General features: G+C 40.8%; 1 protein-coding gene across 1 annotated transcript; it reads left to right on the top strand.

Annotated features, from left to right (window-relative positions):
• The first annotated feature begins 28 nt into the window (after positions 1 to 28).
• On the top strand, positions 29 to 16,959 carry eea1 (early endosome antigen 1). Its single transcript, XM_079567164.1, has 30 exons — positions 29 to 181; positions 1,091 to 1,168; positions 1,331 to 1,443; positions 1,531 to 1,585; positions 1,646 to 1,711; positions 1,815 to 1,836; positions 1,920 to 2,024; positions 2,121 to 2,242; positions 3,516 to 3,671; positions 4,196 to 4,210; positions 5,164 to 5,280; positions 6,463 to 6,801; positions 6,954 to 7,103; positions 7,209 to 7,328; positions 7,679 to 7,882; positions 8,779 to 8,979; positions 9,062 to 9,175; positions 9,251 to 9,406; positions 9,484 to 9,623; positions 9,703 to 10,033; positions 10,545 to 10,646; positions 10,723 to 10,917; positions 11,112 to 11,294; positions 12,435 to 12,620; positions 12,700 to 12,831; positions 13,178 to 13,363; positions 13,457 to 13,695; positions 15,094 to 15,214; positions 15,292 to 15,390; positions 16,729 to 16,959. The coding sequence occupies exons 1-30, from the start codon at positions 158 to 160 to the stop codon at positions 16,849 to 16,851; spliced, it is 4,194 nt and encodes a 1,397-aa protein (XP_079423290.1). The 5' UTR covers positions 29 to 157; the 3' UTR covers positions 16,852 to 16,959.
• The last annotated feature ends 1,360 nt before the right edge of the window (positions 16,960 to 18,319 follow it).

An 18,319-nucleotide genomic window follows, 5' to 3' on the forward strand; every position in this document is an offset into this window, starting at 1 on the left:
AATGATTTAATATGTAACTAGAGGCTGTGTTGCTCAGCCATCCTCCTCTGACCTGCCCATCTGCTGCTACTGGAGTCTGATCAGGTGCCGGACAGCGACTCAACTTTGGATCGGCCAAACCACCGGATTTAGGAAATAAACCAACACAAACGGAACAATGCTAAGACGAATACTTCAAATGGTAAGCCTCGGCGCCATAAATAGCTGCTATAACGCAACTGTTATTAAAACAATCTGGTTTCTTATGAGGAACACAGGCCTGTTTATATAGCGGCGCTCTCTGATTTACTGCACGGCTTGTCGCGGATGGGCGGTGACATGTTTTATGTTATGACAATGACCAAACGTCCCCTGTCGTTGTACACAAATCGAGTGCACCCTACGTGGGGTAGCTAGTTAGCAGTCCACAGCTAAATTAAACGTTTTTGTATTCCTGCTCGCCATTATAGTGTTTGCAGCTGCTGTGTTTTTGTCAACATTTGCCAATATAAACATGAACATGACTGCCGCAGTTAAAAGCCCAGCAAATGCATATTTCTGCTAGCTATCCATGTTAGCGGTAGCTTTATTTAATTCATCGTCCACCCTAACATGCTAATCTAATGTTGACGCTTCGCCACCATAGCTCTAGGACTAATAAATGGGCCATTCAAGGAGAAGGATAACACTATTTACATTTTTGTCACACTGTGGGCAAGGTTGTCCTCAATTGTTTAGCTAAAATGACATGTCACATGGGCAAAGTGGTGGGAGGGTGAATTGACCAGCCAAGCTAATCTAGCATTGCACACCAAATAACATGTACCCGTTTACCATAAAGCTCTGTAATTCCGTAACATTTTATTGGTGCAAGGTTAATACTACCGTCTGACTTCATCACTGAAATGGCCACTCTTGTTTTTGTGAATAACACTGTAAATCATCCATTAAGTGCGTTCTGCAATGATTGTTATGACCTTTGGAATCACTCACTGGGTGTGTTGGATAAACTGGCCAATTGATCTGTAATATAGTGTACCCATTATGAATTGGAAGCTGGATATGAATTCAAAATGTGTTCTAGTCATCATCAAACCTTTCTTTTTTCCAGACTCCTGGGAAAGGAGGCTCCCAGAATGCAGAGTCAGAGCAGCCCAGCACAGATCAGAACCATGACCAGACCTCTGAGGTATTATGTCCAATGCATGATATTACAACTTGATGTGTAACAATACAGATACTGTCCTGACACTACACAAGTTGAATAAACTCTGAATTAGATGAACAGTAAATATTATGGCGCAAATGTATAACGTTCCTAAGGACAACATATCTAATGCATTTTGCCCAGGGGTTCATCTGTCCTCAGTGCATGAAGTCCCATAACACTGCAGAGGATCTCTTTAAGCACTATGAGCTTTTCCATGACACCGGGGACCTCCCTGCGCACATGGCCCCCACTCGGTAAGATGATGTGAAAAAAACACAAAAAATCTCATTTGTTTGAACTCCATGATAATGTTATTTATAATATATTTCTTCTGCTTTTAGAGAAGACCTAACAATGTTACGGCAAGAAGTTCAAGATTTGCATGCATCACTGAAGGTATTGTTGCAAAGTGTTTATCCTTTTCCAAAACGTAAAATAAAATTCACCTTTCATTAGGAGGAGAAATGGTTCTCTGGAGAGCTCAAGAAGGAGTTAGACAAAGTCCAAGGGCATCTGAAGCAAGTAATTCATTCGGAATTGTTTTCTAACTAAAGAATGACTATTATATAAATACAGAAAAAAATGGCTAAATATAATGCTGACTCATGATCACTTTTCTCCACAGACCGATGGGCCTGAGGATTCTGGTAGAGGAGATGACATTTATATTGATTTACATATTTTAGAAGATATGCTGCATCATTGACTAATAAGTGATGTGCTTTTATAGCCCTAGAAAAGAAGCTAAATGAAGCAGAGACAGAAAAGTTCAACATCAAACAGATGAAAGACTTGTTTGAGCAGAAGGCTGCCCAGCTGGCCACAGAGATAGTGGGTAAGTTTGAAAATGAATGGTCGCCCAGGAAAATCTATGAGTTCCTTAACCTTGCATTTTGCCTGCAAATGAAAACATTTTTGCACAAATTTGCAGACCTAAAGTCCCGGTATGATGAGGAAAACAGCCTGCGACAGGCTGCTGACCAGAGGTTAACTAAGATCTCGGAACAGTTGCAGAAGGAGAAGGAGGAGAATGAGAGACTTCAAACTGAACTGGTACTTGAAACACAACACACTCATGATGAAGACAAAAGAAGAATTGCTTAGTCTTTATTGTGAAATAAATATACAGTAACCATAATTTGAAATGCAGACGTTTAAATACATCTTTCTTGCATTTGCAAAGATATTAAACTGTAATTGTACCCACCAACCACCCACAAGTCAATTTTTGACTTGAATGAACATTGACAAGAAAAGTAAATTTTCACCCATTTTGGCAAAAAAAAGTATAAACTAATACTATTTACCATATTCATAGTAGAGCCCGAGTGATATAGATGTATATAGGAAAGAACCCAGTCAGAGCTTTAAAATGAGCCCTTCCACAACTTCCTTCGAGAAACATCGCATTGACAATCAGTCACAAGTTTGTACACCTCTTCTATATATTTTATGTTTGAGACGTATCATTTCAGAACCATAAGAGATAGAGGGCCAGTTCTTGTGGTGGCGCACGGAGGGGTGCAGGCTCTTGGCGAATGATTTTCCGAGTGGTGGAGCTATTTGAGCTATTCGCCTCCGCCACTTGTGAAGGGGCGTCATTCATTTCCTCGTTTACACTGCACTGCCTTGCGTTCTTTCTTAAGCCTTAGGCTCTCACAGGTCAAACTAAAAACTTTATTTACCCCATCGTGAGCTAAACAATGTTCATATCTAGAGAGAAAGAGCTACAGCGTCCACCCACTGAAATGCACCAAGTCTGGAGTGGCAAGATCACAGTGCGCTTCTACTGAGCACAAAATGTCACACTATCGTCTGTGTTTTGAGACACAAGATCCTGCCCAGAGACTTACCATTTTTAGTTTTGGAATCTGCTGATTTTTGTCTTTCAAACAAGCTCCCTCTGAGGCACCTACTAAACCAGAATGTCCTGAATAAATCAGCCCCTTATACAGCATTCCCTGCTCTCACAGTACAACAGTGACAGATTTTACTGTTTATACACAAGATTGTAGACGAGACATTTAAAAAAAATCAGCCATATAAAAACCCATATCGGTTGACCTCTATTATATATTTCTATGACTGGAACCTTTTACTAATAAATGTTTAACTATAGGCTATTTGAGAGATAAGAAAATACTGAAAATTAAATTACTGAAAATGTAGGCCTATCTATCGGCTATCTGCCATCGGACTTCATATCAGTATCGTATCGGACCCCAAAAATCCTTATCGGTCGGGCTCTAATTCGTAGTTTGACACCAAAGGTGAGTACTTCTATGTTCTCCTGTGTTAAACATCACGGCCTCTTTTCTCCTTAAAGCTGCAGCGTCCGGGAGTGGAGGACGTGGAGGTGCTGCAGAAGGAGCTGGTGCAGGTGCAGACGTTAATGGACCATACGACACGTGAGAAAGAGGAGGAGTCAGAGCGTCTCCGAAACCACTACGAGCAGCTGCAGGCCAACCACACAACCGCCGAGGTATGTTGCGTCCTGGATCATTCTGGATTGGTTTGGAAACATTTTTAACCTACAGTCTTTAGGCCTGTCATTTGTAAAAAGACTAATGTGCAAACTGCAATCAAAAGAAGTGAATAACTGCCGTCTTTGGAAGTTACTAATTGCGATTCCGATTTGATGTTGATTGTTTAACCCTCCCATCAACTGCCTCTGTGCATTTATCTAATGCGCTGTAGGTATTATACTGCCCATGCCTATTAATTATTATATGAATTATGCAGCCACCTTCCCTTTCGCCCCAGAACCTGTGCATATATATTGGACCCATTAAGGAGCCCGCGGACATATCCATGATAAAATGCAGTTTAATACGTTATTTAGATCATTTGTATCCTTGTACTGTGATGCTTTGTGTCAGCAAACCTGCCCTCCAGTGACATCAGATCTGACTACTCTAGAATGAACCTATTGTGACTTACCTTTGTCTGTGTCTCTCTTTCCTTACCCTCCTCCCTGTGTTGTCACGTACTGTAAACTTTCCCAAGATCCGTAAATTGGAGGTAAAATATGTTCTAACCTGCTTCGATTGTGGTTGTATCAGTGTTGGGTTCATTTAAAGTAGTTCATTATTTTCTTCTGTTACTTCAGCCTTTCTTTTTGTCTCATATAGTCATTTAACAATCATGCACTACACAACACAATACAGAAATAACATAGCAAATGGCATGGAAATAACAATCCTCTCTCATCAAACAAACTTTCCATCAGTATTCACCTCCCGTTCATGAGTCTCCATTGTCACAAGTGGTACTTTCGCTTCCTGATTATGACTCATCATGATTGGGACATAGCATTCTGTTTTTATATTTAGTGACTTTACCCTGCACAAAACAAAATGTATTATGTTTCTTGGGAAGTGAGGCATGGCACAACTAAAATTTGTATTTTTCTTCTTTCCCTACGATGTTTCTATTGTGTTTCTATTCTTATTGTGAAGAACACTGAAGTTTTGAGGGAGGAGCCTGAGTAGTTAAAAGGGGCCCACCCTTTATTCCTTAGTCAGTGTGTGCCAGGGTTGGAAAAGCACACATTTTTGGGTACGTTGTGTATAATAAATCACATAACTCGGACTAAGAACCCCCGTCACTTACGGTAAAGGGATAATGAGGGATAGTGGTGCAGATTGGCAATGCATCTTGTGTGACTACAATAGTAACTTACCATTAAAATGTATGGAGTGAATGAGTAATCCAACATAAAGCGTGTTTCAGTGTAGAGAAATGTGCTATGCAAAAAGGGTGCAATATTATAATGCATTTTAAGCCATATGATAATAAATGAACACAGGTGAGTGTCCGGTTTCCATGCACTTGTCATTACACTTTTAGAGACCACTTTTTCTATCGTATTGCCATGCTAGTACTGTGCTGTAAAGTAAAGTGCTGCCCATATAAACTTTAAGTATTGTGGTAATAGATTGTACTTAAAATCACCCCTTTACTTGTCTTTGCAGATGACAATATCACAGCTAAAGGCAGAGCTGGAGAAAGGCCCCCAAGAAGCCGCTGTTTACACACAACAGATCCACGAGCTCCAAAGCAACCTGAATAATTTACAGCAACAAAACCAGGTGATTTACACTTAAACCAAGGCTTTCCGACTATCATGATTTCGTGCTATGATTACAATTTCGAATAAAAAGGCGTCATATATCCCCTCCAACAAATGACTAAGATTTATGGGTAATGTTAACAAGCCTCTCCACCTGTTAACCATCCGCTGTTGTCCGGTATTATGTCTTTTAACAATGCTATTCTGTCATCGGCCTTCTTTAGTGACTTAAACACGTGGACGAAATCCCACGCAGCTTTATTATGAAGCCAGCAGGGGGGGCCGTCACGCCGTGCCAGATAACCGCATTGTTACAATCGGAAAGGGATAGTGACAGTCGCCTAGGGTTCCTGCCAAGGTTTAAGTCATTCTTCAACAGACTTAAGAGGAGCTTTCTCATTCGGCCATGCCCTTGTTTCACCTCAGGCAGTTCAAGTTAATCCAACTTTGTAGCACTACAGAAAACTGACCTGATCCTATACTTGTCCTATGAGACCATGCTCAACAAAAGCAATGGGAGAGAGGATATAGACTAAGAACAGACAGGTGAGCGACCAATGCGGGTTTATAGTTTTGTAAACCAAGGATTACAGTAGGGTAATGTGTCCTGACTCTTCTTTAAAAGTGAGATAAATAAAAGACTTGGGACAGGGAGACTCCTAGCACTTGTTGTTGTCCAGCAGCTGTGTTGGACCAGGAGGCTGTAGTGGTTTATGGGACAAGCCCAGATGCCCTGTCATAGTCCCCAGTTAGCACGCGGCTCTGTTTTTAACAACAGTTGTACTCTACAGCACTCGTCTCTTTCACGACATGGTTTATGCCGGGACATGCACTTTACATAACACTGAGCAGCCCAGTACGGTAATCCCTCCTGTGGGAATGCCATACCACTCTCCAGTCTCCACTCTTGAGTGCTCTTTTGAAGGTGATCGTTCTTTCCATAGCTTTAATCACATGACTTCTATTATTAAGTTAAAGGTTCAGTTTAGACACGTGTTCCTGTTGTAATATATTAGTAGTATAGCACTGGTATCGAAAACATTTTAATGGTACCCAGCCCTTGTTATGTGTCATTGCTTTGAAAAATACCTCATGCATGAAAATACAGTGATTCCATATTTTTTCCAGTGCAATATGTGTGTTACAATGAAATGATGCGCTGTGTCGCTTTTTCATGTCGTATGCAATTTATTCCCTACAGCTCATGTCTGAAAAGTTGTCACGCAAAGAGAGTGAGCAGCAGGAGCTGGAGAAGCATCTCTCCGCTGAGAAAGCGGTTAAGAAAGGCCTGGAGGAGCGTCTGAGGGAGCGCGAGCTGGACCTCAATGAGCTGCAGTCTCGGGCCACAGGCACCGAGGCCACGCTGCATAAAGCCCAGGCTGAGCTTCGAGAGCGGGCAGAAGAGGTCACCAAATTAAAGAGCGAGGTCACTGAGCTGGAGGTCAAGCACGCCGAGGTGAAGGCCGAGAGGAAACAGTTGGAACATCAGAGAGAGGAGAAGGAGAGCCAGGGCGCCCAGCAGCAAACCGAAATCAGCCAGGTAATGATAATGACTTATAGGGCTGCATCACATTCACACATTCCTGGTTAATCAAATAAAACTAAGCTACTATAAACAATATGGCTCGATATGAATATTTTTGGATTGTGAGACAAATGACGTATAACACTCATTTGAATTTTCTGTTTTAGCTGCATGCCAAACTGCTGGAGACTGAAAGACAACTGGGCGAGGTGCAGGGACGTCTTAAAGAACAGAGGCAACTTTCCGGAGAAAAACTCAAAGACCGTGAACAGCAGGCAGCTGATCTGCAACTCAAGCTGTCCCGGGCTGAGGAACAGGTAATAAAGAGATAAATAGATAAAAATACAACTCATTCACAACACAAAAAGAGTTTAAGAAAAAAAAGATGAAGTCAAAGAAATACCTTTTGTTTTTTACCTTAGCTAAAGGAAAGTGGTAGCAAGAACACAGACCTGCAGCACCAGGTGGAGAAGGCCAAACAGCAGCACCAGGAGCTCCAAGGCCTTCAGCAGGCCACCAACGGCAAACTCCGAGAGGCACAGGTACTTAACTCTGCATATGACTGACTGTTCACTTGTTGCATAGTTTGTTAGTTTTAAGCAGCAATCTTAGTTTTTCACTAAGGATGGGGCAATATCATGAAGGTTTTCATTCACCTTATTCAGCCCCGAACACTTTTGTCGTTAAAGCATTTCCTCTTTGTGTCAGTACTTCCTGTGAGCGGGGATTTTTGTCAGTGGAAGAGAGTGAAGAAAATAAAATGGAAATAGACAGAAGCTCACAAAAAGCTCAAAGGAAATAACCCATCTTGATTCTAAAAATGTGACTTTTTAGGAGTCAAACCCTGCCATATGCTCATGTAAAACGCATTCTCTGTTGTTTTGACGCTCAGAACGACCTGGAGCAAGTTTTGCGTCAGATTGGGGACAAAGACCAGAAAATCCAAAACTTCGAGGCTCTGCTGCAGAAGAGCAAAGAGATCGTGAGTCAACTGGAAGCTGAGAGAGAGGACCTGTGCGCGAAGATCCAGGCCGGAGAGGGGGAGACGGCTGTGCTCAGTCAGCTCAAAGAGAAGAACCACACGCTGCAGGAACAGGTACAAGAAAAACTTCATTTGAGCTCAGATACAGTCATGTTTTATTTGAGACTCCAATATAGAGGGAATGCAGATTTATTTTGACACTTAAAGGGACTAGATGCACTACTGCAGCTGCCACCTCAGGTCTTATGCGTAACTGCACCTTCTATATGAAGCTCGGACCCGAATTAACACCTTTTTGAGTGACAGTGCAGGATTTTAGAGGCAGTTGTGATGAACAGGTCTGGGCTCATTCTACACATCATGACATGGCTGGAATATGTAGGGGGAGGAAAATGCAAAATTTTAACATTTTTAAACTCCGTATAGTCTCTTTAAGAATGCTAGTGCATTACTAGATAAACAGCATAATAGATAAAAGTAGGACTGTTCAGTTGGGGAGGGTAGCAATAAGCCACTGCTATAGCCGTAAATACAGTGTAGTGTAATGATTTGGATGAAGTTAATAGATTCAGATTCAGAAAACTTTATTGATCCCTCAAGGGCAATTAATTTGCTGCAACCTCAGACAGATATTGCACAAACACATCACAACTCTCACCGTGTGTCACTTCCAACAATACAGAAAATGGATGATAAAAAAAGGACACATTTCAAAAAGGTCAGGGTCACTTGATAGACACACTCCCTTCAGCATTCAACAGTTCAGTGACAGAGGGGACAAAAGAGTTGGATAAACGATTTGTTTTCCAATAAGGTACATGGCAAGGTGCATGATTCTGCACTCAAATAGAGTACTGTACATGTAAATCTAAGGAAGTGAAACTACAGGATTTTTTGTTTTAGTTGTTGTAGATCAATATGACATTTTCTAATCAACAAAGTGTTACATAGTGATAAAGATGTGTTAGAGACTATTACCAAGCTCTTTAATTATCATCTGTCTCTCTCAGGTAACACAGCTGACAGACAAGCTGAAGAATCAGTCCGAGAGCAACAAGCAGGCGCAGGATAACCTCCACAAACAGATGCAGGAGCAAAAGACCCAGCTGCGGACGGCACAGGACCGCGCCCAAACTTTGGAAACATCCGTGAGTGAGCTGACCACTCAGCTCACAGACAGCCGAGAGAAAGTGTCCCAGCTTGACTCCCAGGTACACTTAGGTTTAATATACTGCTCCTGTCAAGTGTCCACACATTTTTCTATTATTAAGTATATTGTTTGTATTTCCTCAGCTCAAGACAAAGACAGAGTTGCTGCTGTCCACGGAGGCGGCCAAAGCTTCACAAAAAGCCAATCTGGAAAACAGCCTGGAGACGGCTCAACATGCGCTGCAGGATAAGCAGCAGGTAATACAGAAGCGCTCAGTGTACACGCTTCAAAACTTCAAATTATACACTGCGTACACTTTATTCCCTCTGTAGGAGCTAATCAAACTCCAGAAAAAGGCTGAGGAGCAAAACCAAAAGCTCAAAGAACGAAAGGAGCAATGCGTCCAGCTGGAAGCCAGTGTGAAGGAATATAAAGACAAGCTGTTGGCCTCAGAACAAAGCGTAGAGCAACTGGAGGGGCACAAAAAGGTCAGTGGAACAACTTAGGCCAAATATCTGGAAAAAAGATCTTCGTTAAACTAATTTATTTGTTTATTATGTGACAGAAATTGGAGACCCAGGTCAGTGAGGTGGAGGCAGCTCGAGACAAAGCGCACCAAGAAGTACAAAAGCTCCAGAAGGAAGGCTCCGACGTGAAGAAGAAAGCCAAGGAGTTACAAAAGCTACTGGAGAAAGAAAAAGCAGGGTAGGACTGTGTTTTCCGATAAGTATTACAATTAATGACATAATGAAATAAATCTGTATGTGTTTGTGTTGGTAAAAAGGGCTGTGACGCTACAGGAGGAGTTGCAGAAGAAGACTGCAGCTCTAACCGAAGTGCAGGAGCTGTTTGACCGCTGTGAGAAGGAAAGGAGCGCTCTGAAGCAGAGTCTGGACAAAGTGACGCTGGAGGGGAAGAGTCAGCAGGCTCAGCAGGAGAAGAGGGCACAGGGTCTGGCTGCGGAGCTCCTGCAGACCCAGCAAGAGAGGGACGCGGCGAAGAAGGAGCTCCAGACACTGCAGGACAAGCTCGGGAAAGCGAACAAGAGTTTGAAAGAAACCCAGGGTCATTTGGAAGCAGAGAAGAAGAGCCACAAAGCTGCCGTGGATGAGAAGGCAAGTTTAAATGTTACTTGAAGGTCCAGCCTTGTATCGTTTTATCTCGAGTTCAGAGGATTGTGATTGACTGGCAGGTTAACCAATCAGAGAAGAGCACGGCCTCACTGTCTTGAATGTTTTAAAGCTAACATGGTGGTTTATGCAAGTAAAAAAAGAACTGAAAACAGTGCCATCTGCCAAATCAACAGGAACAACACTAAAGCTGTCAAAGAAAATGGCCGAAGGATGTATTCTTAGTGTTTTCCTCATATTCCTCAGATATTTACAAAAAGTCATACATATCCTGCCTTTAACAAAACAAAAAAGGCTCCAAGAATGTTTTTCATATTCCTCAGATATTTACAAAAAAATCGTACATATCCTGCCTTTAACAAAACAAAAAAGGCTCCAAGAATGTTTTTCATAAGGGAACAACAGTCAAAAAAGAGATTTCGACATGATCTGGGCCGCTTTAAGATGAAATTACGTCACCGAACAACAATAATTACAGTGTTATACCTTTCGACAGGACAAAGCCAGTGAGAAAGTCAAACAGGAACTTTCTAAAGCTAATGAGGCCCTCACCAAAACTCTAAAGGAAACAAAAGAACAACTGGAGAGGACGCAAGAGGTAATGGTTACAAATAGGCCTTAGCAGGTAGTGAACGTATCAGTGTTTGAATGTCTTTTGCTATTCTGAAACTCAGGAAGAGAAGAAGTTGAAAGAGCAGCTGAGCTCATTACAACAACAGTGCTCCAAGACGGTGGAGGGATTAAAGGAGAAGGAGAAAGAGATGCACAAACTGCAGGCACAGTTTAAGGCGGCGCAGGGGATTTTTGATGAAGAGCTCAAGAAGATGAAAGGGCAAGTGGCCAAATTGCAGGAAGTTAATGTTGAAAAGGTAAGCACAAAGTTCACTGGGCCTCTTTGTTACTGTACGATTAATTAACGCTTGTTTTTATTGGGTGAAATGTTACGCAATATAGCTTAAAAAACAAAACATTGGATCATTGTGTAAAATATAGGCATCTCAGCATAACAAACAGGCATCTACAGCAATATCCATTTCTGTAATGTTCATCTGTGACGCTTTAGGGAGAAGAAGAGAAGAAACTGAAGACGCAGATGTCAGGCCTTGAGCAGAGTTTGTCCTCAGAGAAGAGCCGGTCCCTGGAGCTGCAGAAGGCTTTAGAACAGAACCAGGAAACTCTGAAGACGCTTCAGTCGGATTTCTTTGGGAAGGAGTCTGAGGCGTCTGCTCTGCGACAAGACCTCAAGGTAAAGCACAAAGTCATGATTTTGATAGATGGTTTGATCCACACTATGAGGAAAATCATTGTGTGTGAGAATGTTGGTGTGGCCGGTAATGGGAAGGGAATTTTATTTGAAAGCATTTACAGATTTACGCTTTTACAGACCTCACAAACAACTTCCCAAGGGCCAGTGTGTGCATCCACTCAATAGTCTGTGGTGGCAAACTACACTTGTAGCTGCTCTTAGGTGGACTCGAAAACAGCACCATTAAAGGGATATTTCAGGATTTTTGACATAGGGCCTCATTTCCTAGTTATCCAGAGTGTTGCTGATTTCTGGAGATATTTTTTTTTTGTAATTCATGGATTCCTTATATTTGAAGAGTTACGTGGCGCTAGGCTTGTGCTAGGCTAGCGCATTTCTATGGTATCAGCTAGCCTGCATTAAAAACAGTCTGACACACTCCACAGTGCACCTGAGGCAAATCACTTATAACGCCAGACAAACGATATAAATGTTTGTGTCGATAGAATAATTTTGGGATTTTACTACTGGTATTGAAAAAATAAAAGCAAGTTTTTAAAAGTTTTGATGCTGTTGGTCATCAAAATTTAAAAGAAAAAAAGTGAAACGCAAGTTAAAGAAAAAAAAAATAGGGGAAAAACAGGTGAGAAAAATGGGCAAATTTGGACAAAAATTCGTTAAAAAAAAATGTAACAAAAATTGGAAGAAAATGAAAAAATTGGGACATTTTTGGGATTTTTTTTTTATATGGAAAAATTTGAGTGTTTTTTTCCACCATTATACATATGCAAAAGAAATTAAATGGAAGGAAAAGGAATAAATTAACATTAATCTGTTTTATGGTTCTATATGACATGATGCTTATGAAAAAAGTATCATTAAAGGTACCGGTATTGAAAAAAAATGAACAATACCCAGCCCTACACAACACACATCTTAATATTTTGCTGAGCTCTGATTAAGGCATTGTTTTGTTGTGCTTCTGCCATGTCACAGGATTTCTTTCCATCCAGTATTGGAAGAAATCCCCAAACAGAAATGAGCAAATTTACCAGAGTAATCGTGTGGTTAAAAGTGCCCTTGGGTGATTGAACAATGTCACACAGGCGCATACATTTACAATTTGTTTTGCTTGAAAAGGTGTCAAACGACAAGCTAAAGCTGGCACAAGAGGAACTGGCTTCAAACCGCACTCGTCAGACCAGTTTAGAGGCTCAAATTCAGGAATTGACATCGGGCAGCAAGTCTCTGGAGCAGGACCTGGCCAAACGGGACCAGAAGATCCACCAACAAGAGGAAGCGCTGAAGGAGCAACAAAAGCAAACGGTTTGTTATTAACACAGAAACAAAAAAAGTCCTTCCTTCCTTGCTTAGTATTAGTCTGATACATTCGATGAATTTTCAGACTCAGATGAAGGCAGAGCTGGAGAAAGAGAAGAGCCAAGTGGATGAACTGAGCAAAACGAAAGGCGCATTGGAAAAGAGCAACGGCAAACTCACGGCAGATTTAAAGACGCTGAAGGAGAAGATGGAGAAGGTAAGATCTGGGAGGCAGGGCAAATTCTGACAAGCAATTAAGTTTTAGTCAGATAATAAAAAAGTGTCATGTTAAGTCACTTAATCTATCACCTTTAAGAACACAAATATGTTGCAAATTTGGAGTGGGGGTCTTAAAAGCCTTGATAGAAATGTAGTGTAGTATAAAGTATCATTTTCATTTATATTTCCAATGTAGTGCATACACGTTACAAGGTCTCAACAATATACTTCTCAAGCAAAGTACAGATCATCAAAAAACATAGTACCTTTTTGTGAATGTACTTAGTTACTGACCACTTTTGTGCACAACAATGTCATTTTGGTTTTCCTCGCTTTGCTTCCAGGAGCTGGTGCAGTTGCAGGAGGCTAAACAGCTTCTGATCCAGCAGAAACTAGAGCTCCAGGGCAAAGTGGAGGCAGCTCAGGGGGCACTGCAGCAGGAGCAGAAGGAACACCAAGCCACCAAGGACGGCAAGAGCCAGAAAGAGGAGACACTGCTCGCCCAAACCAAGGCTCTGCAAGATCAACTGGTACGCTAAGAAATAAAGGAAATAGTTGTGTGCGGTGGTGGGGATTGGCGGCCTCAAAATCCTAATGTGTTGAATGTATATATACTGTTGCAGGCAGCGGAGAAACGAGGCAGAGAGGAGCAGGTGAAGCGCGTGGAGGAGGCAGAGGCCAAGATGAGCATCCAGGTGACGGCCCTGAACGAGAACGTGGCCACCCTGAAGAGAGAGTGGCAGGGCAGTCAGCGGCGCGTCACGGAGCTGGAGAAGCAGACGGACGAGCTGAGGGGGGAGATCGCCGTGCTGGAGGCCACTGTTCAGAACAACCAGGACGAAAGGAGGGCGCTGTTGGAAAGGTCAGTCACGATGTTGATACGTAGGGCTGGACAAATGATTAAACATTTTTTTCCCCTCTCACAATGATCAACCTTGATTTCTGATTTTCTTAGTTTTATTGTGAAAAAACTAAAATCTAAATCTAAATAAGTATAGCATTTCTCATTAGATAGATTACAATATCTTCATATTACGCATATATTAAATACAGGGTTTCCGCAGGGCATTAAAAGTCACTAAATGAATAGTTCCAAAGTTAAGATCTGTTAAATTGCATATGACCGGTTTTAATGCTTTTGAGAATATGACTAATTTAGTCATAATTATCTTTTTTTTATTATTAATTTTATTTTTAATCATCTGACAGAAATTGACTTTGACTTAACATGGTTGGCATGGCAACAGTTTAAAATTGTTTGCCTCTAACTATGTCACTTCCTGTCAGTGTCCATTAAGGAAGTGACACTATAAACATCACAAAAATGGTCAAACTAAAAAGCAAGCTGGGTAAATTTTTCTTAAATATTGTGTCAAATGTGTCTTACGCACTTGAAATGTCATTAAAAAGCTCAATTGGATTCAAACCGGCATTAAATCTAAACTTCTGGGAAAATAATTACTTTGACTGGACTATTTTTCCTGCATGCGTTTATAACATTTCCCCTCGTTCCTCTGATGGAATTTTACAAATCTTTGGAGGATTAAATATACACCAATTTGTTATTGTTTGTGGCATTAAAAATGTAGTATTTGGGCATTAAAAAGCATTAAATGTGGCTTCCTGTATAACCCTGATGATATATTTCTCCTCATTTACAGCTGCACTACTTAGTAGTATATGCCTTTAAAAGATAACTGTAAATTTTAGCCAATTAAGCGCTAGTGCCGTGCATCCGCTCAGAGCGGCCCATGGCTCGGATGAGGAGGAAGAGACACCTCATCCTGGAGAAAGGTCCAGTTGCGGACTGAGGGAGGGCAGCAGGGACGGCAGTGATAAACACGTAAAAAAGGCACGCAGTGTAGGCCAGTGTAGTCTACCTCAATGCGGAAGTGTAGGGATGTGACGTGTAACCCATCTCCAGCTCAGACCGCTCCCCAGGCGAGCAAAGCCCTTCCACATTTAGGCTAAAGTGAGCCTTCATCATTTTAAAAGTTGCTCATGATTGATTAGAATTTCAGCCATAATCTATCACCAAGCCCGTCTCACTTTTGTGTTTACTGCTAGAGACGCCTCTAGTGCCTGTTGGCGGCTATATTTTGGCTGGCCGTCATATTGGCCACAGGGTTCAAAGTGTGGGAAAAAAGTAGCGGCTTATAGGCCGGAAATTACGGTAATATAATTGAGTGAAGCAGCCAGTCGACGGGGAATTCCCTTGAGTCCCTATTTATACAACACGTGCCGTGTGGCTGTGTCTCAGATGTGTTAAAGGAGAGGGAGAGATCGAGAAGCTGCAGTCCAAAGTGGTGGAACTACGACGCAAAGTGGACGACACCACGGCCGCCATGCAGGAGCTGGGCCGCGAAAACCAGTCCCTCCAGGTCTGTGCAGGCTGAGAGTTTGCATTAAAAAATAAAAAACATTACACTTGAATAACGATGTTCTTTTGGGATTTCAGATCAAGCAGTCGCAGTCTTTAACCAGGAAGTGGGCGGATGACAGTGAGGTGCAGAACTGTATGGCCTGTGGGAGAGGTTTCTCTCTTTCTATCAGGAAGGTAAGGCTGAAAGATTTACACATTGTATTCAAAATATTGTAATATCAACAACTATGATATCTATTGGACAACATTACACCAGGGACGGGCTGATTTTAATTGTGACTTCTTTTCAGGTACAAACCATCAATATAACGCACAGGCTTTTGATGATTTAATGATTTCTATTCAAAATTAAGGCCTTAAATGTCATTAAAAGCATTTGGTTTGATTCTAACTGGCATATATCTATATTTCTTAAAATATTGCCATGTCTTGCAAAGTTTTGTCAAAAAATTACTAAAATTAATTTCTAAAGCACACATTTTTTGCTCAAAACGTACCTTTCAAAAAAAAAATCATAATTTCCTGTTTGATGTAATGTTTGCAGATTGCAGAAGAAAATAAATGCGTCTTTACCGTTAAGAGAAATAAAATAGCATTTAAAAGCATTTGATTTCAGTAGGAAACAAAAAACGGTAGAATAACTCAGAATATGTGTTTTATATTTAAAATTCTTCAAATTTGCCACCCTTTACTCCTGGTATTTTCTCAATGGGCTGAAATGTTTTTTAACAGTCTGTGAAGTCAATACTGTTTCTATGACTTCAATGAGAAGCTCACTGATTACCGCTTTTCACACATTTTTTCAAAGCAAAAGGTGGCTATTTTGAAGAATTTATGTCAACTGTTTCACATAAGTCCATAATGTGGTGTTCATTCCTAAATGAATGTCTTCTGTGAGAATCTATAATATAAATAGTCTTGATGAAAATCAATAGTGTTTTTTTGACCGACTGTGTGCTGTGGCTTAACCCCTAGGTCACAATGCAGCCCATGGCAGCGTTTTTGGTTAAAGATCCTTTATCATACAAGATCAGCTATTTTTTTTTAGCTTTAATCATGTTATAATTTTATATTCTCATATAAAACAGACCTGGAGTGGTGTTTTGGTCATTTATCCTAAATATTCAGTCCGTCTCCCTCTTTCTCCAGCCCAGACTCTGATATGAGTCATACGGAGCAATCTGTTATCTTGTTCTGACCCTGTCCCTGTTTAAACTCTGTTCCCTTACCAGATGTTTGCTGGTTGTAGTTGTTAATAGTATTAATCTGCCCCCTGTTGGCGCTAAGTGTAACTGCATTTGATAACATATTCAATACTATTGGTATTTTTCTGGACAAAGACATTTTGTAGTAGACATTTTGTATACTGCAGAAACATCAAGGCTAAGATACCCTTAAGCAGTTTAAAAAGCTTGAATGAAGCATAATATAACCAATGTTGACATTAATCTCAATATTGTGAGGTACCAGTTATACTAACATGTTTCTCACTAATATCCTTTTCTCCTCCAGCATCACTGCAGACACTGTGGGAACATATTTTGTGGCGAGTGCTCGGCAAAGAACGCCCTGACGCCGTCTTCGAAAAAGCCAGTTCGAGTTTGCGAGACGTGCTTCGAGGAGCTACAAGGCTAACAGTCCCTGACCCCCCCCCCCCCCAACACTACTTTGCCCTTTTTGTACTCCGGCGGGCTGAGGATAACGTGTCTTTGTAAAAGAAAAAATATGATTATTAATGTGCACTATCAAAGGTCAGACCCAGTACTGATCTCCCACGTTACTCATAAACAAAAGAAATGAACGGAGTGGGATTGTCTAACTGTTTTTGTGCCTTTGCTGCTCCTGTGGACTGCCAGAGGGTGGCGACAGTGAGACATTAACGCCATCTGCCCTTTTGCGTTTTCATTTTTGATCATCTGTGACTGCTGTACGTGGTGGGGCGTGCCGTCTACCATACATTTTGTTGGTAAAACTGCATAAAATCATTGTTAACCTACAAAGGCAAATTTAGTAACTACCAGTTCCTCTTCATTTGGATCCAGTGACATTCAGGGCTGCACAATATGACGATAAATGTTTTGGAATGTTGCGATGCAGAATTTTATTTAACCATTTCAGCACAGTTTGTTCCATTAAAGCTTAAAGCTGCATTATGGAACTTTTTATGTGAAAAAACAAACTTTTTATTTGTGCATATCTGACCTTTTTAGTGACCTTGTGGTAAGTATTGCACCTTTACTTTCCATCCCAGTGGTCTCTATGATGCTCAAGGATCAATTGTTTTTAGAGTTTCTGGAAGGTTTTTTGACCCTCTCACCCTCTCACCTACAAAACAATTGGTACTGGAACGTTGTAGAGGCCACTGTGTAAAGTAAAGGCGCCATGTTGACCGCTCATACAGCCATTCGGTCACAAAAAGGTAAATTATGGACAAATATGAAGTTTGTTTTTCACATGAAAAGTTCCATAGTTTTTTTTCTTCAAATTGAGTCAAAACAGTAATAGGATCTTAATAAAAAGCCCATGTAATTTTGTTTTTGGCTGTGTTGGCAAAAACAATTTTAAATCTCAGTCAGATGGAAGGCCGATATGCATAACGATTATTTGGAGATATATTGTGCAGCCCTAGTTTATAAGAAAAGAGACAGATTTAAGAAAGTTTGGGACACTAAATAATAATCAAATGTAAATTATTGTTATGGATTAGCAGTATTTCAAATGGGCAGTATCGCGAGAACGTTAATACCTTTAAAGTATTGTGCTGGTTACTAGATATTGCCTTTGTGCGAGAGAATTTGTCTATTTAATGACCAAAGAATGTGTGCAGCAGAAAAAACTATTATCATTTGCTTTTCATGTTTTCTGTACTATTCTACTGTTGTCTTTTAAAAATATTTTTATTCCCGATGTCCCAGGTTTTCAGAGGTGGGTTGTGTAGCCAAAACATTTACTCAAGCAAGACTAAAAGTTAACATTAAAATCATTTTAGTGGAGTAGAAGTCAAAAGCTATGGCCCAAATAAGTACTCTAATAAACGAGTACATGGTGAAAATATGACTTTAAAGCTGAAAAATCCAATTCATTTTTAAGCATTGATGTAATA

Source organism: Gobius niger (genome assembly GCF_951799975.1).
Source record: "Gobius niger genome assembly, chromosome: 12".
Lineage (NCBI taxonomy): Eukaryota > Metazoa > Chordata > Actinopteri > Gobiiformes > Gobiidae > Gobius > Gobius niger.